Source organism: Nerophis ophidion, linkage group LG04 (assembly GCF_033978795.1).
Source record: "Nerophis ophidion isolate RoL-2023_Sa linkage group LG04, RoL_Noph_v1.0, whole genome shotgun sequence".
In the NCBI taxonomy this organism is placed as follows: domain Eukaryota; kingdom Metazoa; phylum Chordata; class Actinopteri; order Syngnathiformes; family Syngnathidae; genus Nerophis; species Nerophis ophidion.
In genome coordinates, this window is record NC_084614.1 from 53,652,222 (window position 1) to 53,679,889 (window position 27,668).

Genomic DNA, 27,668 nt, shown 5'->3' on the forward strand with positions numbered 1-27,668 from the left:
CAGCCCTGTGCGAAACTGTGTCAGTGTGTGCGTCCTTTTCAAATATGCTAAATAAAAAACCAAATAGGACTCCTAAAACGGTGATAAAGCGTTGATAAATCACATTGTGTGTGCTGAATTTGCATTTTCTCTTCCCGGCATTGTGGGAGTTTTGATGATAAGCATATATTTTGCATATTAATGAAGATGGAGACGCAAAATAGATAGCACCCCTTATTCTGCTAACTTAAGAAACTTTGTGTGTGCTATCAAGTTTGCATGTGTTTTAGTAAAAGCAAACATTTAGTAAATCAGGCCTCTACTGTCTTTCACTTACTTATTTACAACTTACAAAAGTACTGTCTTACAACTGTACAATCATAATAAGGAGAAAGCAAAAATAGTGCGGAACTAAGAAAATAAGACTCACCAGAGTGTTTGCTGCTATGTAACCATGTGCGGACTTGTCTGAAACAGAAATATGCTCTCATTAGAATGAGATCTTAAAGGTTCTTAATAGTGCATATTGTGGGTATTAGTGTATATACTGTACCTCCTGAGGTGAAGCTCATGTACTTCTGGTTGTTGACGGTCTCTTTGGAGTCGTAGAACTTGAGGACGTCCAATACGGCTTGTGGGTTTTTCTTCTGCTCCAGTTTGGTGATGTTGGAGGTCTGTAGAAGCCGCGCCCATTGCTCTGGGATCCCCTGCAAGGCCACAGAAGGGTCAAATTTAAAATGTTTGTACTTTAAGCTCTAATTTTTACTTAAAAATGCCATAACATTTCCCAAATATTTTATCTACACCGCAGCAACTCTCTATGGATACTGCATTAGCTACCATACTATACAATAATTATAATGTATATCTGTGGTGGGCGTGGCCTGCGCACCTACAGCGAAGCGGGGTATGGCAGTACCGGCTTCGACAGGTGAGTGGATGACACAGCTGAAAGTGTTTGTCTAATCACCTGTCGCTCTGTTAAAGGCGGCAGTTGGGAAGGAGAAGTTGTTGGAGTTGGAGCACACGCGAGAGACACAACACAAACAATTATTGCTGAAAAGCACGGAAGAGACTTTTATTGAAAAAAATAAAACAGTGTTGTAACCCTGAGCCGGATTCCTGTCAGCATGTTTGGTGGTCCGAGGAACCCTGAGGAGGGAAACCTCCACAATATCAAAATGTTGTCTTTACAATTAAAAATAATAACGTTGGAATGGCTTCTGTCGGAAAAGTGTTTATCCATTAATATTATTTTTGTGCCGGTGGTTTGCAGTTTTTAAGTATCATTACAGTGTATTATGACACATAAGCACGACTACTTCCTTTACAGGCAAATCTATTCAGGAAAAAAACTTAAATAGCTTTGGGCAATGGAAGAAATTAGACTTTCAGACTTTTTTAATCCACCCAAAAAATTGTATCATTGTGCAAAGCAGCCCCATAAAATTGTAATGACTGGGTCGGAGCATAACAAAGAAATAAATAATTAATCAATCATCATCAATCAATGTTTATTTATATAGCCCTAAATCACAAATTTCTCCATGGACTGTACAAACCATTACGACTACGACATCCTCGGAAGAACCCACATAAGGGCAAGGAAAACTCCCACTCAGTGGGCAGGGAGAATTCACACCCAGTGGGACGCCAGTGACAATGATGACTATGAGAAACCTTGGAGAGGACCTCAAATGTGGGCAACCCCCCCCCACCCCCCCTCTAGGGACCGAAAGCAATGGATGTCGAGCGGGTCTTACATGATACTGTGAAAGTTCAATCCATAGTGGTTCCAACACAGCCGCGAGAGTTCAGTTCAAAGCGGATCCATGACAGCAGCGAGAGAACCGTCCAAAGGAAACCATCCCAAATAATGAAGTATTTGTTATTATTTTTGTGTTAAAAAATGACATAGTATTATTATTTGTAGTTTTATTGGGATTGTTACTACTAATGTTTAATATTGTTATGTAGATAGCTGGAAAGATAGATGAACTTTATTAATCTTCTAAAAGAGGAAAATCATTTGCCTTAGCGGTACAGTAAGATTGTAGAAAATCCATCTAACTTAAACGTGATATATTCTGAGATAGGCTCCAGCACCCAACGCGACCCCGAAAAGGACAAGTGGTAGAAAATGGGAAAATTGATATTTAAACATATTTAACCCGCTTAATCAATCATGGGTTTGGCCTTTTTCTCTTTCTGATCAAAAATGTCCAAACTGTTTCCACTTACAGATTAATGTTAAAATGCAGTTCTATGGCGGGCTTGCACACCAGCGCGAGGCAGTTGTGGTTGAAAACCATAATCAACAATTATTTAATTCAGGCCCCATGGCAATTTTTTTTACAAAATGTAACAACTAATTTTGGCAAATATATTTATTTTTTGTTAACCTGTTCCCTTAAACCAGGGGTCTCAGACACGCGGCTCGCGGGCCAATTGCGGCCAGCGAGATGTTATTTTGCGGCCCCCACCTTAATATGAAAGTTTAATGTTAGGGCGGCCCGCAAGTGTTATATGAATGGCGATGGACAGCCTTGTGTTATTTGGGTCCAAAATGGCACTTTCAACATTCTGGGTTGCCTACCCCTGCGTTAGTGGAAAAGCGGCAAATGAGTGAAAGCGACAGACAAGTTGCCATGGAGACGAGGGTTTTCTTACGTGCTTGGCTGCAGTCACACCTCGACACCTGTCCGTCAGTAATAACAGTCCCCGAGAACCTGGACCAATTCAAATCGTTATGTTGTTTTTTATTGTGTAATTGGCATTGCCTCACACGATGAACACTACATATATTTTTATATGACGCCGGATAACACTCCGGGAGCGGTCACTTTTTTGCGCTCGCTATCCCAGTACTTTCGCGGCTATTATCCGCCGACCGCCGTGTTGCTGGAGGGAGGAAAAGCGGAACGACACACATTGCGGAATTAACATTATTCTCCGTGCGTCGGCTAAATACTAATATGTTAATATATTTACATATTTGCATAGAGAAAGTTGCGTTGCATAAGGGATACAATTTGAAACGTCATTATACAACTAGACATGCCTAAGAGTATGCAAAGATTTTTTTAAGAAATAATTTCTTGCGGCCCAGCCTCACCAAGACTCTGCATCCAGTGGCCCCCAGGTAAATTGAGTTTGAGACCCTGGCTTAAACCAAGGATGTCAAACTAATTTTAGCTCAGGGAGGAAAATCTATTCCCTCGCGGGCTGAACTGGTAAAATCAAGGCATTACTGCTGCCATCTGCTGCCAGCCGGCAGCCACAACAAAGCAGCCGATTGCTTTCACCTGCGCTGATTGGAGTAGCAGCAGCCAATCCCGAGGGCTCTCAAAGTCAGCTGACACATCATCTTTAAGCTCTGTCATGTTTGACGTAGGTTACACTTGAATTGCTATTGTAACGTCCAGTGGACACATTTACAACAGCAGTTTCTTTCATTTAAAAAAATGCTGCTTATTTTTATATTTAGCACACTAAATATAAAACCTGTTCGCAGGCCTGGTATGCCCCGCAGGCCGTACATTTGACTTGCCTGCCTTAAACCACTATTGTTGTTGTTGGTAGGGCTGCACGATTTTAAAAAAAAGATCTACCTATAATTGCAATGTTTTTCTCCAAAATTGCAATCTCGAAACAATTTACGATTTTTATCTTTTATACATAATAATGCATAAAACTGCGAAAATAACAAATGAAGGACAACATGTTACTTTTAGAAAGTCAACCAACACATTCTTGTCTCAATGTGCCACACATTAGAACAAAATGCAATAATTTACATTTTTAGGACGGACTCAAGAGATTTTGTCTACGTCATGCTCATAAACTAAACAAAATCATCAATAAAAATGATAAAATATTTATAATGTAATGTAATCATTATATATAAAAAAATATTGCAAAAAAACATTTAAAAGGTTATAAACTTTTTATTCTCATTACTGTAGAATTTTTTACCATTGTACTGTAATTGGAAGGTAAATACATTTGTTATCCTTTAATAAATAGACATATCAAAAATGTGTCATTTCCATAAGCAAATATGTAACTTAAATAAATACTGAACATCTTAAAGTGCATTTTTTTAACAAGTAAAAAAAAAGTAGGTCGGCTGTTGTCTTTTTGTTTATTGCCATCACATGATGACGGCATTCTCGCTTGTTGGTCCGTGTTGATGGGCTAATATTGCCCATCCGATTTGAAGCTGAAATATTACCAAAAAAGGGACATTTGACTTTGGATTCGTATTGTTTGCTCCTCATTTTTGTTACTTTGTGGCGAGTAGGGAGTCTGTCTGTCCGCGCTTCCTGTGTTTGTAAGCTGGCGTCTTCCACATCCAAGACAAAGATTGGGCTTGACTGAAAAGAGGGCTTAATGTGGTCAGTTAATTCTACTGTTTGATGAACGCACTCATGTGCTGATAGCGATGCACAGAGTGAGACTTCTTTCTCCCAGTTTGAAGCAAGAGAGGAACAAAGGCGAGGCTCAACAATTCTGAACATGTCTGTCACTCAAATGCCGGCGAATGCGGCGGAAAAAAACAAAAACAAAATATTTGCATCTTGCGGTAACGTAATCGCATTAATTAAATCCTTGATGTCGATTCAATGTCGATTAATCGTGCGGCCCTAGTTGGTGGTGTCCTTATTTTGGGTGAGTTTAAAAAGCCTTCATTTGGAGCCGGTGACAGACAGCACTTGTGTTCAACTCGCGCAGTTTTAAGGTTGATTGTAAAAAAGTAGACTATCAAAGCGAGTGTTCCTAAAGCCACACAGAGCACCGCTATCTTGCACTGACGTCATGTCGATAGGTTTTAATTAGGGCGTAACGCAAAAATACTGAGTTAACAAAAGCTTTCTTTAATGGACTTATTTTCTTAATCGCGCCATTAACATCTGTCCTGTGTCACCCTCAGCCCATACTGTAGCTGCTGCGTTCTGTCTGATGTTGAGTCACAGGAACGAACAGAGAGCAGAAATGGAAAAACAAAAATGTACTTTGAAATTTGGCTCGGAAGCCCTATCAGATTCCTTTTAGGGTTGTTAATGATAAACCGATGCAATTGGATATGCGATTCGAGAAGTGGCCAGTTCGGCTAAATCGTTTACAGCCCCCTCAATCGATAAGATTTAGCCGTGAATCATTAGGTTAATCTGAAGCTGTATTTTTATTTTTATTTAACAAGCATGGTGGACCAGGTGTTAGTGCATGTGCCTCACAATACAAAGGTTCTGAGTCCAATCCCGAGCTTTCTGTGCGGAGTTTGTATGTTTTCCCCGTGACTGCGTTGGGTTGTCTCCGGGTGCTCCGGCTTCCTCCCACCTCCAAAAACATGCACCTGGGGATAGGTTGATTGGTAACACTAAATTGGTCCTAGTGTGTGAATGTGAGTGTGAATGTGTTCTGTGTATTTGTGTTGGCCCTGCGATGAGGTGACTTGTCCAGGGTATACCTTGCCTTCCGCCCGAATGCAGCTGAGATAGGCTCCACACTGCAAAAACTGAAATCTAAGTAAGATTAAGTATCTCAAAAAGGGGTGATATTTGCTTATTTTCTGTCTGATAAGATCATTCTTCTCACTAAGCATATTTTATGTTAGAGTGTTTTACTTGTTTTAAGGGTTTTGGTCCTAAATGATCTCAGTGAAATATTGCAGCTTGTTGCTGAAAATTTATGATCTATATTGAGTAAAACATGCTTGAAACTAGAATATCAACTGTTGCAAAGCTGTGTGATCAACACTCAAAAGTATAAAACTACTCTTTTAAAGTAATAATTTCTTACTTCAAACATGAAAAAAAATTCATGATCCTAGCGCATATCATTATGTCAAGATAATGGCAACAGCATTTACTTAATTTAAGAATATTTTTCAAAATATTGAGCAAAAATGTCCCTTTTTTTTCTACAAAGAAAAGTGCTTTTGTTATTAGTGAGAATATACCTTTTTAAGGTATTTTTTGGTTCATTGAGGTTAGCCAATTTTTTCTTGTTTTGGAAAGTTTTGAGAAGCCAAATTTTCTTGTTCTATTGGCAGATAATTTAGCTTTGTTCAAATAAAATACCCCGAATTTGTGTATTTTTTTTCTTGTGTTGGAACACTGACTTCGCTTCCCCTGACCCCGAAAGGGACAAGCAGTAGAAAATGGATGGGTGGAAACATATTTTTATTGTCATTTATTATTCATTTAGGTAAAATGTATTAATTTCAGCACTGCAAAATTGTATGTAAATATATTTTTTGTCAGTTTTGTGAGTCCCTTTATTTGCAGGTTATTTGATTAGTATCTATTTATGTAACGAGCGTGACCTAAGCCTCGATAACAATATGTGTGATTAACACAGGGTTCATTTTAATTGACAAGGTTTGTCCTATTAAACTGGAAGTAGGTTAAATCTAATTATTGAGTAAGATAAAAAAAAAAAAAAAGAGTAAGGTTACTAATTCAGTGTAATATTTGAGTGGACCCGGGCCTCTCAGTAGCGGAAAAGTTGGGGCCCGAGGTGAAAAAGGTTGAGAACTCCTGCTGTAGAAGATATTTGAATGCAGCTTTCAAAACAGCACCGGAACTCAACTGGAACCTTTTATCAGATGACCTCATGGAACTTCCTCATGGAAGTGTGATGTTTCGAAATGTGCATCAGCTGCTGTTTTGTTCAAGTGAAATAAGACACTCACTGTGAATTCTCCTGTTACTGCGTCAAAGCCAACATGGATGGTGTGTTCAAAGTCGGAGGGGAGGGATATCTCTGGACGCTCCTTCTCCTTCTTCTTGTTTGCTAAACAACATCATGAACATGAGCCAGTTAATAATTCTTTTACACATATTTTGTGGTAGAAGTGAAGCAAAGAGCGGTGACATGCGCCATTAGGAACTCACTCTTATCTCCTCCAGGGAAGATGGAGCGCAGGCGCACCTTCTTGATTTTCTCTTCGGGAGCCATTGGAAGCGGTTTAGAGGCAGGATTCACTGATGAAGAGTCTCGGGAACTACTGTTCATTCTCAAGGGAGGGGCTGGTGGTTTCTCTTCAATATCGACACTATCAGACATCTTTAGTAGCACTCACAACGTCCTGGAAGAGAGACAGAAAGGTTTTGGCATAACATAGTGTATCGTGGAGCGAGTCGCCTCAACAGATCAACAGCACTTCCTGTTTCTTATGTTGTGACACACACCAAATGGTGTTAAAGTCCGTTCATGGCAGCGTGCTACACTTGGGAGTTCCTTCTCTACTCGACCGATTTCTGAGGCAGCACAATTGGGGTAATGTTACTGTCATGTCAGCCCCATCATACTGTATTCAGATCCTTGTAGCAGTAGTTTGGCCTATTTTAAGCCTTCTAACAGCAGGAATGTTGTTTCCACAGCGTTTGCCATGATGCTCCTGCAAAGCTGATTTGTTGTTTTTGCATTAAAATGTCCCACATCTGACAACCTGTACCAAAGTTCCGCCATTAAGGATTCCCAAACATCCGAGCACACGGCCTCCTCCGCTGCCTCGCCCTGAGGCCAAGCCCATCATGTGATGTGCAGCACGACTGGCCCAGAAAAGCTGGCCAGCATGGCCGACCTACATTAGCAAACAAAAGCCAACCCTGAGTTCTTGACACAGCGTACAAGTCGCCTTCATAGTGACCTAAAAATATTTTTCCTGTCCCTGCAGCCCTAAACAAAGTGGCTGTATTTCCAAAAGAACTGGTGAATAAGCCTGTGACAAAATGATAATTTAAGATTAACCAGATTACTAACACAAACAATAACTGTCCTATTCTTTCTGTTGCCTCATTTTTTAAAAACAGAAAACAAATTACACAGTCCATCTCCAATTTACAGTATACTATACCGTTTCCAAAACAACTATTTCCAGTTAAGTAAGTAAATAAAAATCATCTCCAAACTATGACTATCAAAAAAATTGTAACGGTCAAGGAAACATTCTAAACTTCAGTCTTTCCCATACATAAATTTATTTGTGGCAGTCCACCAGGAATACATTTAGGCTGCCACATGTACATTTTTTCCTCGCCTATAAACACATTCAAATATCGGTGAATGTAGCTTATCATTACAACTAGTCTGCATTGTAACTCTGTTTATTAACACACATTTTACGCACCAGGACTGCCAGAGAATAAGAAGACATAGCAGGGAGGATCAGTGTTGTCAATTTATTGTCTTTGTCATTATATTTAGCAAATATTTTGACATTTTTAAAATGTTTTTTTGGTTGGGTATTTTTCCCCCCAAAAAAGAAAAAAAAGAAAGTTAATGTGTATATCCAGCAAGTTTTTCTGGTCTTATTGGAAATGTTTGGATACTCTTACACAGGCATGTATATTCTTAAGATTGTATCGATATTTCTTATTGATACCAGTATTCATCCATACTCTTATCGGTATTATATGTGGTTTAATGGTTTAAATTACATGTGAAAAAAGCATTTATATTACCATTTTATTACCATACGAGGTTGTTTACCAGCAACATCTATGAACGTCTTACAGCAGTATCAACACCTGCTTTAAATCTTAAACAAGTCAACTTTGTTTGGAGTGCAAGGTGCAATGCAGTTTTTATGTCATCATCTTGTTAAGACCACACGGATCCAACACTGTGTTTCTATTTATTAAAATTACACTCAGCTGGTAATAATATTTATGTATGGTATTCACGTGCAGAGCACAGACCTTTTTCATGATACATCAGACATAAATCAATACAATTAATTAGCATTATAGGTGGTTGTGCATTAAAGGTGTCTTGATGCCACGCAAATGGAGTAACATCAGATGGCAACTATAGACCTGTTAACGAAATTTTTCACTTTTTTAAGTGGATAAAAATGTGCCTGTAGATTACTGGTATCAATCTGTCTGGTAGGACAGTTGATTACACATTCATTTCAAAGTGACTTACTAGCGTGCATGACTTGAGGAACTGTTGGGGAGGAAATATTGTTGTGTAACTAACTTTTGTGTTACAAACTTTTGCTTCTTGTGTGTGATTATTCGAAGCTGATTATCAGATCCTTACCATGTATTTTTTTAAGCATAGCAGCGGCACCTTAGGTGAATGTGAGCGTGATGCAGATCAGATGTTTTCTTGCCAGTCTAAACACTCCAAAGTGCTTCAAATCTGATGTTTTCGCATGAGATTCAGGCCACATCAGGATGTTGTCCAAATCCCATTGGAATCTGGTCTTTTCAAATGTAACTTTAGTCTAAACGCAATGTTACCGTGTGTGACTTTTTCGTCGTGCGAACAACATCACAACATCCGGTTTTGGTGAGCAAAGTCTTCTTTAGATGTCTGAATTTTCGGTGCATCACTACTCAATTGTGCGCAAATAATAGGCTATATGTAATATATGAATATATATATTGATTCCAAAGAAATAGCGATTGTTGAAAGACCATAATTTGACGCTCTAGCGTATTTGCTTACATGTCAGTACATTGCGTGAGTTGTTTACAAAAGTGAGTTGAAAAATAAAGCTAACGTAGTTTTACGTTGATGTCTGTGTTGCCTCTACCTAATAGCCATAAGAAGATTAGTACCCTCTTAAAAAAATAAATAAATAAATGATAAATGGGTTGTACTTGTATAGTGCTTTTCTACCTTCAAGGTACTCAAAGCGCTTTGACACTACTTCCACATTTACCCTTTCACACACATTCACACACTGATGGAGGGAGCTGCCATGTAAGGCGCTAACCAGCACCCATCAGGAGCAAGGATGAAGTGTTTTGCTCAGGACACAATGGACGTGACGAGGTTGGTACTAGGTGGGGATTGAACCAGGGACCCTGGGGTTGCGCACAGCCACTCTCCCGCTGCGCCACGCAGCACCTTAAAATCTTAAAAATATACTACGTTATAAACATTATATTACTTTTAAATGTATTATCACGTATAAAAAAACACTAAATTTTAAGGTGTGGCAAATTGTATTTTATTTTGTAGTAGTAGAGACTACCTTGTTCATTTACGGACTCGGTCAACTTCCTTTGTTTTCACTTTAAGTGACGTCGAGGCCACATTGGGCCACATCGGCGCCTCATTGGTGCCTGTGCACCTTTACACTGGAGTCTGATAAAGTTCACATTTTACAAGTAGTGTAAAAAGTCAGCTGGAAAAAAATCAGATTTCGAAACGTAGTCTGTCATAATTATGACGGTCAGCTGGATACAAAAAATACAGATAGCCGTATAACTTGTCCAGAATCTTAACGGTCCTAGATCGATCCAACTAGGAATCAGTACTTGGTATACATCCCAACTCTTACATGATGCAAGTATTGTTCTTCTCAACAAGCAGCGTGTCCTGCAGTGAACGCTACACCAATCACAAAAAGAAAAAAAGTTCATGAGTAGTTGTAAACATATTTGTATTGATTTTCATACTATTTCCTCACTTTTTGTCTTCCGAGCATTCCGCTACCATTGATAGATTGCAGTCCTGTGGGAAACCCTGAATTGTTAAAATTTGTTTTTTACTTTATTGACGAAGGGGGAATCTGAAGGTGATAGCGTCTAAAAATAAGTCAACTCCTGTTACTAATAAAATACAAAAATGAGGAATTACTACTTTATTAATTGGTATAAAGTTACGAATAAACTTGTGTGGTGTCATACATGACACCACACAAAACTTAAAGAAAAAGCAGCATTAACCCTTTGATGCTGGTTTATCTAAGATCTTGTGATGTAAGCTGAGGTCTTGCCCACGTTTAAGTTGTACAGCCTTAGGGTGCTTGACTTAACAAGGTTCCACTATATTTGGGCATTTTAATTGCACTTATGCCAAATGTCGAGTGTGCACTCCTAATGTATGGACTTGGACTAAGGGAGAGAGTGAGGTGGCATATTCTTATCTCGAAATACAAAAATTCTGAAAGGACAGCCTATACAGACAGAGCTTCTCTAACATCAATGGCCAACAAAACAGACTGTGACTTTTAAAGCAGCTCTGAGACAAGCTTTGACAGACAGAGTTGATTGACAGGATGAGTTTTATGATGTCACTTGCACCAAGAAGGAAACAGTGAAAAAACATTTTCTCACCACAAAAAGGTGTCAAATCTCAGCTCAACGAGAAGACAAGGAGAAGACCTGGCATGAAGCCTGCTGATCTAATCAGAGCAGCTTTGGAAAGGAAGAAAGTTTGCCAATGCAGACCTCAAATATATTTCAAAGAACAGTGTTTCCCAAGAAATTTATTTTTACTTACTTCTTCCTTGGAATTTGGCGCTATCTGCTCACGCTATCTGATATTACAATGACATATTAATGGCTTGTCGTTACAACTCGCTCCAGTAAATGGCAATGTACCTCGGACCAAAACCTGTGCGACCAAGAATACTTTGACTCAGGCCCGGCAATCAAAACCTGATGCCGATCCTGCTGGTCACTCAGCGAGACAGAAACAAGGTGAACATTTTCCACAGCAGAACGTTGTTCTGTTGTTAAATAAGGTTCAAAACAAGAAACTGTCACAAACCAAAATTGTAGCACTTCAATGCCACTCATAAACTCCAGATCTTTTGGAAACCCGAAAGAAGATAGCTGGGGAGAGCTTGAGCAGATACAAATAAATATACATCACGTGCATACGAGGGCTTTGTCGACACAGGAACGTCCTTAGGTCGTAACAGTAAAGTATTGTATCATTTCCGCCTTTCGCCCACATAGCAACAGCGTTTTGGGTTCTATGCAACAATATTTTTTGAGAACAGGTTTCAGAGGGTGCTGTTGTCATGTGGACAAGCAAACCACTACTTCTTCACCTGTCATCTAATGTGACTCACAGAAGTTATTTTACTTTGTTATCAGTCTCATTCTATAGTTTTGGTGTGTCCGGTGACACTGTTTACAGCCCCACGTGTACAGGCCGTGTTCTATATACAGAAAAGAACCTTTCACATTAGAATAGATACAGTACCAATTCCTGGCACTTGGGAGTCAATACTCAATGGTACCAATTTTTGGTACTTTTGTGTGTGTCAATATAATATAAATGTGTTAATTGTTTGATAATACTTTTAAATTTGTTTATGTAACATTTGAAAATGAGCTGATTATGCTACATTTGCTGTACAGTTGTATATTATTTTCTCAGCTGCATTCGGCTACGTCAACGCAGGGTCATGAAATCCCTTATGCTACAAACCCCTTTTCCATGTGAGTTGGGAAATTGTGTTATATATAATAGGAGCAGAATAAAATGATTTGTGAATCCTTTTGAACCCATATTCAGTTGAATGCAATACAAATACAAGATATATGATATTCAAACTCATAAACTTTTTTTTTTTTGCAAATAATAATTAACTTAGAATTTCATGGCTGCAACACGTGCCGAAGTAGTTGGGAAAGGGCAGGTTCACCACTATGTTACATCACTTTTTCTTTTAACAACACTCCATAAACGTTTGGCAACTGAGGAAACTAATCGTTGAAGCTTAGAAAGTGGAATACTTTCCCATTCATTTTTTATGTAGAGCTTCAGTTGTTCAACAGTCCGGGGTCTCCGCTGTCATATTTTACGATTCATAATGCGTCACACATTTTGGATGGGAGACAGGTATGGACTGCAGGCAGGCCAGGACAGTACCCGCACTCTTTTACTACGAAGCCACGCTGTTGTAACACCTGGCTTGGCATTGTCTTGCTGAAATAAGCAGGGACGTCCATGATAACGTTGCTTGGATGACAACATATGTTGCTCCAAAACCTGTATGGACCTTTCAGCATTAATTGTGCCTTCACAGATGCGTAAGTTACCCATGCCTTGGGCATTAAGACACCTCCATACCATCACAGATGCTGGCTTTTGAACTTTGCGCCTATAACAATCCTAATGGTTATTTTCTTATTTGTTCTGGAGGACACCACGTCCTCTGTTTCCAAATATAATTTGAAATGTGGACTCGTCAGACCACAAAACACCTTTCCACTTTGCATCAGTCCATCTTAGGTGAGCTCGGGCCCAGCCAGGGTATTGTTGATAATTGGGTTTGGCTTTGTATAGTAGAGTTTTAACTTGCACTTACAGATGTAGCAACCAACTGTAGTTGCTGACCATGGTTTTATGAAGTGTTCCTGAGCCCATGTGATGATATCCTTTACACACTGATGTCTTTTTTTGATGCAGTACCGCCTAAGGGATCAAAAGTCTGTAATATCATCGCTTACGTGCAGTGATTTCTCCAGATTCTCTGAACTTTTTGATGATTTTACAAACCGTAGATGGTAATATCCCTAAATTCCTTGCAATAGCTCGTTGAGAAATGTTGTTCTAAAACTGTTCGACAATTTGCTTGCAAATTGGTGACCCTCCCCCATCCTTGTTTGTGAATTACTTAGCATTTCATGGAAGCTGCTTTTATACCCAATCATGGCACCAAACTGTTCCCAATTAGCCTGCAAACCTGTGGGATGTTCCATATAGGTGTTTGACGAGCATTCCTCAACTTTATCAGTATTTATTGCCACCTTTCCCAACTTCTTTGTCACGTGTTGCTGGCATCAAGTTCTAAAGTTAATGATTATTTGCAAAAAAAAATGTTTTATCAGTTTGTCTTTGTAGCATATTGAATTGAATGTGGGTCGAATAATGATTTGAAAATCATTGTATTCCGTTTATATTTACATTTAACACAATTTCCCAACTCATATGGAAACAGGGTTTGTATTTCGTAGCACGTATATGGAAAACTCAATGTAAATCAGCATCAACCTAGTACATTTTGGAAAAGTGTAGCCTTTTTAGCATTTTCCGTGCTTGCTTTGCTGGCATGGAAAATTGTAACATTATTTGGAAGCAGTTTGGCTGAGTCTGCCGTGAATGCTGCTTGAGTGATCGTTTTCTCGCCAAGTTTTTGAGCTGGCCTACTGTTGGATTTTACGTAACTGGATACCCTGTATAACCAAATACATTTGGTTGGTGCCCATAAAAGAGGCACATTTGGTACTCCTCTCTTGTGCTATATGGATTGCATATTTTTCACCCAGTGATCTGTTGCCGTCTGATTACTACTATTAATTGAGCCGTAAATAATATTTTTCTTTTTTTTTTTTTAAAAAACATGCCAAGAGCGTCCCAAGTCAGCAGGGCCTACTGTATGTAGGTATAACGACAGCTAGGAATACACATTAAGAGTGATACTTTTAAAAAAAAAACTGTTGGGAGTGTATCCATTCAGAAGAAAAATCACATTTGTGATGTCTAAAGTGTTTAAAAATCTCCATCCATAAATGTGTATTGTTAAAAACAATTTTTGTCTCTACGCAAGCACAAAAATACGGGACTGGAGGGCAATTCTAGCCAATCAGAAGCGTCCGTGAGGTCATTTCTGGAGGTGGCACTGTAGCGTACATGGTGGGTCACAGCAAGAAAAATAAATCTCGACAAATTTTTGTCAATGTAGAGCAAAAGTAGCAGTATATTTACACTTTAAAAAAATAGGTTATTTAGTATGATTAAAGCCAGCAAGCCAGTGTTTCCATCATACTTTTCAAGAGTGGAAATGATGGCGCACAATAGTGATGTCATCACACAGGGGACAAGCAATAACTCTCCTTTTACGTCGTCCACACGCAGACGCTGAAAACAGTTTTGATTTTCTTCAGCATAACATTACAATGTCAGTTCTAGACCATCCCAAAGGTGTTAAATGGAGTTGATGTCAGGGTTTTAAAGTTCCGTCACGTCACACCTCGTGTTAGCCTACTTTGCGTTGTGTACTGGGCAACAGCCAGCATTTATTTGTACAGAATGTTTTTAAAAAGATCCCCTAGAATTAGGGGGTACGCGGGCACCATCTCGTGGTACAACAAAAAATCATTTGATTAAAGTACAGTGTTTTAATTTCCCATATCCAAACACAGTGTTACTGTTCAAACTGTGTGTAATGTTACAGTGGCCAAAAATATTAAATATACCCGCTAAATAACACCTTGAACTACATCTATTCTAATGTTGGCCATTATGGTAGTACAGAAGCAAAGGTAAACTATTATATGTCACCTTGAGACCCTTTCACTGAAACCTAGTAATCAGGTTAGAAATCTAGGGGTTATAATGGACTCAGACTTGAACTTTAGCAGCCACATTAAGTCAATAACATAAGCATCTTTTTACCGCCTGAAAAACATTGCCGAAATCAGAGGAATGATGTCTAAATCAGACTTAGAAAGACTAATCCATATCTCTGTCTCCAGCAGGTTGGACTATTCAAATGGCCTTCTCACTGGGCTCTCTAAACGAGCTGTAAAGCAGCTGCAGTAAATTCAAATTCTCTGCTCGAGTCCTGACTAGAACCAGAAAATGGACCATATCCGTCCAGTGCTTAGGTCACTAAACTGGCCTCCTGTTGCTCAAAGAATAGACTTTAAAACAGTTTTCCTTGTGTACAAGTAATTTCATGGTCTTGAGCCAAAGTACATCGTTGACATGTTAGAACCATATGAACCACCTAGAGCTCTGAAAACCTCGGGAAGTGGTCCCTGTTGGTGCCTAGTCAGGACCAAACATGGTGGAACTGCATTTCAGTTTTATGCTCCTAAAATCTGGAATAGTCTTCCTGAAGATGTTGGTGATGTTCAAATCCAAGCTGAAAGCACTATTATTTAATTATGTCGAATGAAAATATTTTATCTACACTTTTTGATAAATATTAATACATTTTGATAGTTTTTTTTTAATTTTTATTATTGTGGTTTTTGATTTGAATTAGAAATATTTTTATTTTTGCCTTTTATGTATTTTCTGTAACACTTTGAATTGCCTTTTGTACAATTTGTGCTGTAAAAAAACTTGCCTTGCTTTGCCTTGCCTACTTTGGTGTTTTCTAAGGTGGTACTTGGTGAAAAAATCTTAAGAAACCACTGAATTAAATGATTAAGAGATGTGCCTGGCGCAAAATAAAGCACAACAATGGAAGATACCCATAATTTGTTTGACTTTTCTTGTTTAACTTCTTAAATGTTTATGAAAGTATTTTTTAAATAATATTTCCTGCTCCAGTGTGTCACAATGTTTACATTCTACAACAGCAACAGGAAAATATTATACACTGCAAAGTGACTCACCTTTCACTGACATCTTTTAACCTACTTCACATCGTTGTGAAATCATCGGTCATGCACCGTGGCTTCAACAATACGTCAACTGTAACCGATACTCGATCAATAGGGTTCCCTAACCACTCACCAATTAGAACAAAAATTGATCAATAGTAGCAACACCACTTGACTTTCAACTCTGATGACATGCAAACGATTCCCATGTACCTCATTCTGGCTCATGCATGTCCTCCTTTGTGACATACAAAAAAAACAGATAAATGAGAACTCACACTTAGTAAAAACACACAACTAAACCTTGTTTGTTCAAAGAGAGTTTGGTTGAACACAAGGTTCAACTAATTTTACAATGCAAAGACCCACATACAACACATTTCTTTTGACCACCTCGCAGAGTGAGATCTGATCGGAAGTTTGGGAGAAAGGGGCGAGGTTAGCACTGATGTCTTGTCGAGACTCCATCGAATTAACCTGACTCTCGTCAGATCCTTGTAGTTCGGTGAGCTCCACACAAGGATCTGGGACTTCTCAATAGGAGATGTATTTCAGAAGGCGGGGTCTTGTAAAAAGAATCAGTATTATGTGATTGGATAAACCACGTTTCCGTTATCTTTAATGATGTGCTACTTCAACCACTCACATCCAAATCAGCCCGTGGCTGATGAGAGCATCACTGTTCTGTTTTGGACACGGGCTCATCATCGTCACGTGACGCCGACATTGGATAACGACAGAGCGAAAAGTTAAAGAACTTTTACTGAAACAACGCAGCAATGTCAATAGACAACCGATGTCGTTTGTGCAAAGAATATATGTCAGCACACAACTCCTCGCTGCGTTCCGCCATTGTTGTTTGAATCAAACAGTCGCTTCAGCGCTACGTCACATCTATGAAATCCTGCCCGGCGATCCATGCACCTGGGGATAGGTTGATTGGCAACACTAAATTGGCCCTAGTGTGTGAAAGGGAGTGTGAATGTTGTCTGTCTATCTGTGTTGGCCCTGCGATGAGGTGGCGACTTGTCCAGGGTGTACCCCGCCTTCCGCCCGATTGTAGCTGAGATAGGCGCCAGCGCCACCCCCGCAACCCCAAAAAGGAATAAGCGGTAGAAAATGGATGGATGGATGGGAAGGAGTTTGCATTGCCTTCAAGCCCAGATCCTTGTGAGGAGCTCAGCAAACTACAAGGATCTGGCGAGAGTTAGATTTGCATCAAATAAGGCTGAATTTAAATCACACTGTCTAAATGTACAGACATTATAGAGGCGAAACACACCATAAAAGCCTCCAGTATATGGGAAATCAAAAACAGCGCAACTCACAGGCAAGGAGAAGAAAAACACACAGCAATCGAACATTAACAACATTTACATAACTCTGGTGGTGGATTACCATATCTATAACCATGGGGTCCTGTAAGAATAAGTCAGATACTAAATTAACATCTTAATCACGCATAAAGGACATACAAAATAGTCATAAAAAGACTTAATTCAAGAATTGACAAACTTCAGACAGAACAACTGCTTGTCTTGCACACAGGAAGAGGATGAGGTAAGAGTCAGACTTATTGGGAAGGGAACGTCTGAAAAATGACACTACTAGGCTGCTTGGATGTTATGGTTAATTTCATAGTAGAATATTATTTCACATGTCCAATCAACAATATTGTGTTCATCCTTGATGAAAGTTGCGGCATTTGAGCTGCTTGGACCAGCCCGGCATGCGACTTATGTTTTTGCTGATTTACCCATTTTACAATGTCTAATTTCACCTTTTCCTTTTCTTTTAGGCGCTGCCACCAGAGGAGTCTGTCTCACACCTGAGACACGTAATGGATGGTATAGTTAAAAAGTTAACTAAAAAGAAGAAATGTGATGTCCTTCCACAGTTTAGCAATTTATGGGAGTACATAACCACGTGCCGTCGTAAAAGGATGACCACCTGTACAGGATGCTTTGTCTAAGATTGCACACTTCCATACTTATACGTACTCTTAAAGTGTGTTAACTCTGACAATTACGGCAAAAATCAGTGCACTGTCAGTATCCAGATGGGTGGGCTGATCTATCAAAATATGGCTATAAACGATTCCAGGGTAGTATCAATACTAAATCGATACTAGCATGGTGAGATCAATATTTTTACTCCTCTTCTATTTTTATTGTCACAATTTTTCATGATCGTTTTTTTCTGTTTTGTTGTGTGCTTACACATTGTTTACAAACTCAAAGAATAAGTCACTGGATACAAGAGGATTTATATAACCATAAATTCTCTCAATATATTGTATGTAATAAAAGGTGAATACTTTATAAAAAAAATGTATATGGTTACAATGTCTTGTATTGTTGCATTCTATAATGCTACATTTTTAAAGTTAAAGTACTACTCATAGTTACGCGTGGTGAAATTACTTTCTGCATTTGACCCATGCCCTTGATCACCCCCTGAGAGGTGAAGGGAGCAGTGAGCAGCAGCGGTGGCCGTGCTCCACAATTATTTTTGGTGATTTAAGCCCCAATTCCAACCCTTGATGAGTGCCAAGCAGGGAGGTAATGGTCTCATTTTTATAGTATTTGATATGACTCGTTCACAAAGAAGTGTACAGATTAAAAAAAAAAGTTTACTTGAAATCTTTGTCCTGTGTTCCATTCTGATTATAGTCATGAATGATCAACAAATAAAAAGGCAAAAATCACAAAATCATTCAATAATTCTGAAAAATCTAAGTAAAAAAGTATGTTGGCCCTGTATTTATTTGGTATTGGATTGATGTCGAAAATTGTAGCATCGCCCACCGCCAAAAGGGAGGGACTAACTTGAGCGGTTATAATTCACAATCAAAAAAAAAGGGAAACAGAAAATAAAGCAGAAGAAATAGTGCAAGCGCCATTGATGGTAAGACAGTAATGGCTTTGCGACACAATACCAGTTAAAATATGTGCCCCTAGAAAGTAAGTACACAATGTATACAGTATACACATTGAAGTATTCGATTTAAGACACACATGTATTCGCTACAAATGTCTGATGCTGCTCCTGAGCGGGTTTTTTTTATAATCACCTGATGGCTGCAGCAGCCCTGCTCAGTATTTAGACATCACTGACATAAAAACATTGACCCGTTTACTGTGCAGTCATCCATTCTTCAAACCCACAGAGGCAAGCTCCTCACTTGATCATTCAAGCCAAGCCTGCATTTTGGCCCATAATTTGTGTATAATCCTTCTAAATGAGAGATTAAGATTGGTTTGGGTATTTAAAAACAACTCTGACACTCAGACAGATACGAATGGGGATGTTTTCACATTTCCCTCACATGAAATATTAATCCGGCAGTAAGGACCGCGCCTTTCAAACATTAATGCCGAATTTGAATGGCTAACACAGGAAGAGCCTCTTCTTGTGTCGGTGGCGGCCCAGTAATGGCCTCGCTGTGGAGGGGTGGAGGGGTTGATGCTGTAAGCCTGATGCTTCATGGCCATGATTTGGACACGCTCTCTTTAGATTTAGCACTATTTGAATCTGTGTTGGCCCTACGATGAGGTGGCCACTTGTCCAGGGTGTACCCCGCCTACCACCCAAATGCAGCTGAGATAGGCTCCAGCATCCCCCGGGACCCCGAACAGGACAAGCGGTAGGAAATGGATGGATGAATCATGCTGTACTTGCACGTGATGGACATGAATCTTGGAGAACCTTTAACGGACACTGGGCTTAAAGGGGAAGTGCACTTTTTTCAAACTTTTATCCATCATTCACAATCATTATGAAAGATTATGAAAAATCATTTTTTTCAATGCATTCTAAATATTAAATACACTTAAATAAAAGTCTGCTTAGAGTGGAGTCAATGGGAGGTCCTCCGATAAATACCATTCCAAAATCACCAACAATACTCCATTTACATGTTGTGACTTGAATGTTAACCAAGTAATAGTGATATTGTTATTATAAGCGCTAACGCAGACAAACTATTTATAGCACCGTTGTGATCACTTTTGTATGACTCTATGTTTACATCATCGAGTGGTCTGCTGTTTCCTCGCTTCCTTGCTCCCTGTAAGTTTATTCTAAGTCATAAATCATGCATCTTACCTGGAAAGTTAATGGCTGAGGATATAACCCGAGAAGTTGGTACAATTTGTCAGCAATTTATGACCAAGAAATGGCGAGAACAACATAAAAAAGCTTGAGCTACCTGAAAGGACGAAAAATCCCCAACAGAATCTAAGGGTTAACAGTTTACAGCAGAGATATTCAACTAAATTATTTTGGGGGCCATGTTTCCTAAAAGCTAAGGACGAGGGGGTCGCAATTCTCCCTTCACTGTTTGCCTTATTTTGTTTATTCCGGACAACCAGCATCCTCTATAGTACAAAGTTGATTTTTGTCTAATTATTTTGTCAGTTAGAGGAATGTCCTGCTGTTTTAAGGACCATCTGCAAAAAAGCTAATCAAATAAACAATGATTTTAAGAATCTGCTGCAAAAATGTGAGTCTCTCACAAATTTTTGGAACTGAACTCATAGGCCACTAGTTGAATTGTCCATTTGATTAAAAAGAGAGGATCTTAAATGGAACCTAAAACAAACACTACTAGTATAACTAAAGAAGTTGATTAAATGACAAATGACTGCATCTGGAATAAACAAGCTACATCAACACCTTAGTTAAAAAACACATGTTACTGCCAAAAAGGAGAAGACTTAAAGGGGTGCCTAGAGGAACACCTCAGTTATGTAAATAATAAGTTTGGAACCCATTGGCTGTTATATAGTTACTTTATAGTAGGGTTACATATGACGTCACAGCCGTTTATCTTCTTGGCGGCTAAATTCACATGACAGTCAAGCAGCTTGAGCGTAGCAATAAAACAAGTGAAAGTGAGTGTAGAGTTTAAATGCCGTATTGCTGTTTTGATCTCGGGTGTTCCAGTCGTTCAAATAGAGATAGGAGAGAGATTTCATAGAGTACCGGAAGAAATGGTTCATCAAGGTAATAAAGTCAATCAATCAATCAATCAATGTTTACTTATATAGCCCTAAATCACTAGTGTCTCAAAGGGCTGCACAAACCACTACGACATCCTCGGTAGGCCCACATAAGGGCAAGGAAAACTCACACCCAGTGGGACATCGGTGACAATAATGACTATGAGAACATGATACTGTGATACTGATGATACTGATGACTATGAGAACATATGAGAACATGATACTGTGAAAGATCAATCCATAATGGATCCAACACAGTCGCGAGAGTCCAGTCCAAAGCGGATCCAACACAGCAGCGAGAGTCCCGTTCACAGCGGAGCCAGTAGGAAACCATCCCAAGCGGAGGCTGATCAGCAGCGCAGAGATGTCCCCAGCCGATACACAGGCGAACAGTACATGGCCACCGGTTCTGTGGGGATTAGCCTTCTGCTTTGTTTTAAGCCACGCTCGGCATCCGCGTTTCCGATCACACCGCTGGCGTCTGCTCCGTAGACGGCCCCCGCTGCTACTAGACTCCCCTGCTTCACAGGCCGCTGGATGTAGCCGCCGACGTATTCCCATGCTAGTTAGCATGTTTAGCACGCACGCGTCTATCAGTCCAAAACGGCCCGATATGTCCATATCCAGAAGTGTCTGGCGGTCGTACGTGATCACGGAGTGACCACGATGCGAGCCAGCCATGAAGTCTGCAGAACTGTCCGGCATTTCCGCCAAATGTTCCATCTTTAGCAAGAGCACCGCAGTGTCGCAGCCCGTCCGGGCGCCGCCATCTTGCTTTTTTTTTTTTTTTTTCCAAGTCAGTTAAAAACTAAAGTGCATCGAACGGAATGGCTCTTAAAAATATCACCTTCATCATCTTGTGGAATCTTGTGTCTGCAGTATTTACTCTGTAAAATGTTTTTTGAGCATTTGATTTGTTTGACAAACTTTCTGTGATGCAATGGAGTTTTATTCTATTAGTAGTGTTTGATAGCAGAATTAAATGTAAAGAACAATACATCACATTTGTTTTTTGTTCTGTTGTGGTTGCTATGCCTAAATATAACTATGACGAATTGGTTGTGCAAATAAACTAACATGATGTTAAGTCTTAAGAAAGTGTGATTTTTGGTCCAGTCCACTGCATTTTCTTTCTCGATGTTCATAAAAGGAATTAAAAATGTATTTGTTGTGCAGGAAAGCCAAGTGCTTTATTCGACACGGATGACCACATTATAGTGTCTTTGCTGGTATTTGTTAGTATCAACAAAATGTCCTTAATAGTATTAATAAACTAGACAAATGAATCTCTTGTAGGCTCAACAACATACTATAATATTGATAATGTTCGCGAACATTCACGCTGAACAACAGGGACTTACACAGCTAAATAATGAAACAGAATTCACTTCACACCATAAAAAAAACAGCTGCAGACATGAATTGTAGATGAGACTAATATTTGTAGCAGGAAATCAACTGCAAACAAATGTATCCTTTTTCTCATTAGCGTCACAATCACAGCAGCACAACACTCATTATGTCAATCCAATACGTTACTTACCGATGAACGAATGAATTCAACTTTGTCTTTCAGGTTTGTCTCAATGGATTAAAGCTCAATTTGTGGACCCCTCAGATGTAACAACATGATGTGCCTCCAATCTTTTCTTCTCTAAATGCCTTAAGCGTCAGGTGTTACGTGGTATCAGCAACCCCTCAGTGATGATAAATGGTTTGAATCTTTTTTTTTAAATCTTTTTGTTAAAGTGTAAAAATCCACTCCTTCCCATTTAAAATATTTGTTTCATGATCAATTTTATATTTGCCTCAACACTTTTCCCAATGAGCCTGAATCTGCACTTATTCATGTAAATTAACAGTAGCCGGAGGCTAAGACCATCGTCTGAAACCCCGAAAGTGCCCGTATGTGTCTCCAGGTCACGTGATTGTCACCCACTTATACAGACTTTATTGTTTTTTAGGAATTTGCTGCAAAAATGTCCCCCAAGTTTTGATCTGAGCTCAGGGGCCAGTATGGTGTCATCCCCGGGCCGGATTTGGCCCATGGGCTGCCAGTTGTATAGGCCTGGTTTACACTATAACATAAAAACTCCACAAGTCAACAAAATTAAAGTTTAGAATTCGACCAAGATTTGGGCTAAAGAATTCCCTCCAACATCTTACACAGACATTTGCGAGACGAGTTACCTTTTTGCTTTGCAACATACTATCATGAATAATGTTTGGGAGTTTGTTTCATTGTTTTCATACTTTAATACCAGAGGTGCTACACTTGCATGACTGTTAAAAAACCTAAAATGTCACCTGCAAATTAAATCAATCTGTTCAAACATTTTTTTGAAATGTAAATAAATAAATAAATAATTTCTCTTGACTATTTTCTGCATGGCACGCCTAAATCAAACCAATTCTCATATTAAAAGGACAACCCTTTTTGAAAAAAACAGCGAATAACTGTCAATGCTGCACATGCCTTGGAGAAAGCTGACATCTTTGAACTGTGTTTACATAAAAGCCTATACTCTATCATCATATGCCAACTAGAGCATGACTACACAATATTAAAGGGGAAGCTAAATAGTGCAATGGCGACATGCGCTTCTGCTTACACTTTCCACTCAGGCAGACCCCTGACAATGCTTCTGAGAATGTTTTTGTCTTTCGAACATTAGCAAAGAAAAATGTCCAGCAAGTAGTTGAGTTTATCTTTCGGACGCCTCTTTGCACGTGGCGCAGTTAGCAGGATGCTATTATTAGCCATCAGCCAGATGTCACTGTCTGATCTTGTTCTACCTGATTGTGGCTGTTCCTGGAATGCCTACATACCTTATTTGGAAGCCAACGATCACAATTTACATATACATAAACATATACATACATGTGACTTTATGTCGCTGCTAAGATATTTGTTTTAGGTTTGACCACAATTTAAATAAGAGACAAATGTATGAAGTTACATTGTCCTGAAAGGCCTTGTTTAATCTGACTGGTCCCTTTAAGAGACTTTAAGGATTCAGTTGACTTGCTTGTAGGATAATGTTCCCCTTTAATAAACAAAGTGTGAAAACTGGTCCGTCCACCCTGCAGACTAGTTTATTCACCACCAAAACCTCCTCTTTCCCCGAACCCCCTGCTGCACTGCCGTGAGAGACCAGACTGTCTGTCATTTAATATTTAGCTCCGTGTGTCGCCATAGCACGATGGCGCACATCCATCATCAAGTAACGCACTTAAACCCAACAATTTAACAATCTCGTTGTGACAGATGAATACATCGATAAATATTTTTTCTATTTGTTTTTTTTAATGACGCCAAGTCAGCTGGATATTATATAAACATTGAACGCCTGACATAAAAGAAATGTCAAAGCTGACTAAAAATTTATTTCTTCACTAGATAACGCAATTAAAACGAATACTTTATCCACAAGATCATTTAAAACATCTTAAACTCAATAGTCTGTTTCAATAATTAAAAAAGAAGCAATTGAAAATACTACAATGACATTATTTAATAAAAATTACATTAAAAAACGTTTATTAAACAAGTATTAATGGAGGACCTGGGAGGATAATTCCATCATGGAGCCTGTTTTGATCACTTTAAAAGGTGCAGTTTGTAGCAGATAGTTGAAGGCGCTTCCTGAATGAGCCATAGTCATTCTGCAGTTGAATAGCTCTGTTATACACAATGTTGAGATCCACAGTTATACAGTATTTTGATAAAGACGGGGAAAAACCATGCGTATTCATAAACAGCGCGTGCAACAACAACAAGGCAACAAACATGGCTGGAGGCACGAAGCTAAGTCATTAAATGCCACTTTACCAAAGCAAAATTGATGCATGATTTATCCCAGACAGTTTTGATACCAATTTATTTGACCCAGCCGGACACAAAGAAGTTTTAAGCTTCCGGTTTTTTTCAAGTTTTCATGTTTTGTTGTGTAGAACGATGTCTGGAGCACAAGATAAAATAGTTCAACACGTCTGGAAACTTCACCAACAGATTAATCCTTGATTTCACTCAACCAATCTTTTTTTTTTTTTTTTAAACATTGCATAGTTTAGATTTTTTGCCTGTATATTTTTTTGCAAAAAGATCTAAAGGCCCCTCACGTACTCATGAGTTTGTGCTCATTGATACACCACAGCTATCTTGGCTTGGTTAACCATCACTAGTTTTTACTTCCGGGAAGAAGTCACGTCACGGGATACAAGCAATTGAAGGCTATTGCTCAGTTCCTAAGAGCAATGCACATAGTGAAACCTCTGGGACCCTTTTTGGAAGCAAGAGACAAATAAAACTAAACAAGGCAGTTCATTGATGCCAGCAAAACTATTAAGTTATTTTAATTTAATGTTCCATAAATTGACTTATTGATTATAGGCCCTGGTCTAGCATATGGTCTTACCGGTTCTGTCACAAAATTAACTTTTAAATCCTTACATTTATAAATATCTCTCCCTGGAGAGGTCACGTGCACACACGAGGCAGCAATACAGTTGACAGCCCTGAACACCAATCAATCTATTTGGACTGAATGGCAAATTTAACCAATTTTGGTTTCTAATTGTGACAAATGTAGACCTTTGTTTATAGACTCTGTATACTTCAACCACTATTTGCGGCATGTGCCAGCCGTTAGAGGTGTTCCTAGATTTTTTCCGGCTGAAAGGAAATGTAATTTGGAGCCCACTTCAAACTGCAACTGTAATGCGGCTCTGCCTCTGGAACATATTAATCCTCCAGCCCAGCAGGTGGCACAGTTTCAATTAGCCATCCAAGCTGTCAACAAGTGACGTCTGGTACCAACGTGAGTCATATTAAAAAGGGCTCAAACTAAACATAAAAACAATGCAGTTATTATACTGTACACTTTTTACAACTGTATTAATGGTGATGATGCATCACTAACCCAGGAAATTACAACAAATCCGCAACATTTTCTTGCACAGACATGCCAACTCGCTGGTTTATGAACATAGGTGTGCGTCAAATGACACCATCTGACAACCGTGTAAGGTGTGGCAGTGTTGTTAGGTGCATCAGAGACACAAAAACAAAGCTAGTGAACACAATGATTTTAATAACAAAGCGCGTGTGTGTGTTTGTGTGTAAAGTGTGCAGGGAATCTAGCAGCAATAACTTCCATCCATCCATTTTCTACCGCTTATTCCCTTTTATGGGGTCGCGGGGGTGTAGCTGAGATAGGCAGCAAGAACTTAACAAGCTTAAATTTAGTAAGAAGAGATACGTGTGTGACCTAGATCTACCAAATATTAAAAACATCCCTAAAGGGAGTGTTTAGGTGTGCGTGTGTGTGTATTAACTCACAATAAATTATTAAACTAAAGTACGCTTACTGGGCAGATCATTAGGTACACATGCACACTATTCACTATTACTATTTAATTGGCACTGGCAGTTCAAAATCTAGGAAACAAACATTTTTGCAGATCCTTGCTTTGACCTTGCTAGCAGACAAAACAAAACTGGGGTCCAAACTTGTGATTTACAAATAAGGTGTTTGACAAAACGGCTTTTTATTTCCTTTTGTTTTTGGCAGTTACATTTTTTTTCGTAATGTAATTTATGTAACTAAGGTGTTGCTGCATCTTGTTCACTTCAGATGCAGTCATCATTATTTTTTCAACGTCTTCAGTTATATTAATGGTGTTCCTCAAGGCTCTACTTTAGGTCGTCTCTTTTCATCATTTAGGTTATTCAACGAGTGGCACGTGAGTTCAGTTCAAAAATTTTGTGAGAGACTCACATTTTTGCAGAAGATTCTTAAAAACACTCGAGTGCTGTCAGAAAGATGATCTGTGACAAGCTTTTCTATGGAAGGTCTTTAAAAACAGCAGAGCACTCCTGTAAATGACAAAAAATTTTTACCAAAATCAAATGTATACAGTAGAGGACAATGGACTGAGATCCTGTACAAAGTTAATGCTTCTCTGTGGTCAACATTTTTTATTGTGGTGGTAGAACATAACATGTACTGAGTAGATCAGGGATATTGTTTTGGGGGCCACATTCCCTGAAAGCTAAGGACTTTCCCGTCACCATTAGTCTTACTTAGTACGCTTTTTTTTTGTCATTTACAGGAGTGCTCTGCTGTTTTTGAATACATTGTATGTACAAAATAAGACTAATGGTGACAGTACAAGTCCTTAGCTTTCAGGAAATGTGGCCCCCAAAACAATATCCCTGATCTACGCAGTACATGTTTTGTTCTACCACCACAATAAAAAATGTTGACCATAGAGAAGCATTAACTTTGCAAAGGATCTCAGTCGATTTGTTGAGTAGTGTTTGCTTTATTTCCAATCCCTATGTGCCAATACACTTTCCGGCACGATCCCTTGAAACGGTTTCAATTGCTTTGAAGCATTTTTAATCGTAAATCTCCCTGCTTTGCCTTGCCAGAAAAACCGACCAAGCACGATATTTTATATACAAGCCAACAAGTGAATGATCAGAAAGCGGCGTGCACAATAGTTGCACCTCCCTACAGCTGCGAAAATAAACAGACCGTCTAAGGAGGCGAAGCCACAGTGTGCGATGTTCCCTTTC

The 27,668-nt window shown here is 39.1% G+C and overlaps 1 protein-coding gene across 6 annotated transcripts in view; it reads right to left on the reverse strand.

Moving 5' to 3' along the window:
* LOC133551523 (serine/threonine-protein kinase PAK 3) overlaps positions 1 to 27,668 on the reverse strand; it is a 62,433-nt gene that overhangs the window by 24,221 nt on the left and 10,544 nt on the right. For 5 of the 6 annotated variants that reach the window (XM_061898314.1, XM_061898311.1, XM_061898315.1 and 2 more), the window contains exons 2-5: positions 6,879 to 7,072; positions 6,677 to 6,777; positions 533 to 686; positions 410 to 447 (exon numbers count right to left, since the gene is read on the reverse strand). In XM_061898314.1, the coding sequence (XP_061754298.1) occupies positions 410 to 447; positions 533 to 686; positions 6,677 to 6,777; positions 6,879 to 7,050 (465 nt within the window). In that variant the 5' untranslated portion in view covers positions 7,051 to 7,072. Of the gene's footprint in view, positions 1 to 409; positions 448 to 532; positions 687 to 6,676; positions 6,778 to 6,878; positions 7,073 to 26,865; positions 26,891 to 27,668 lie in introns of those variants that run through there. The other variant, XM_061898312.1, reaches the window with a different exon arrangement.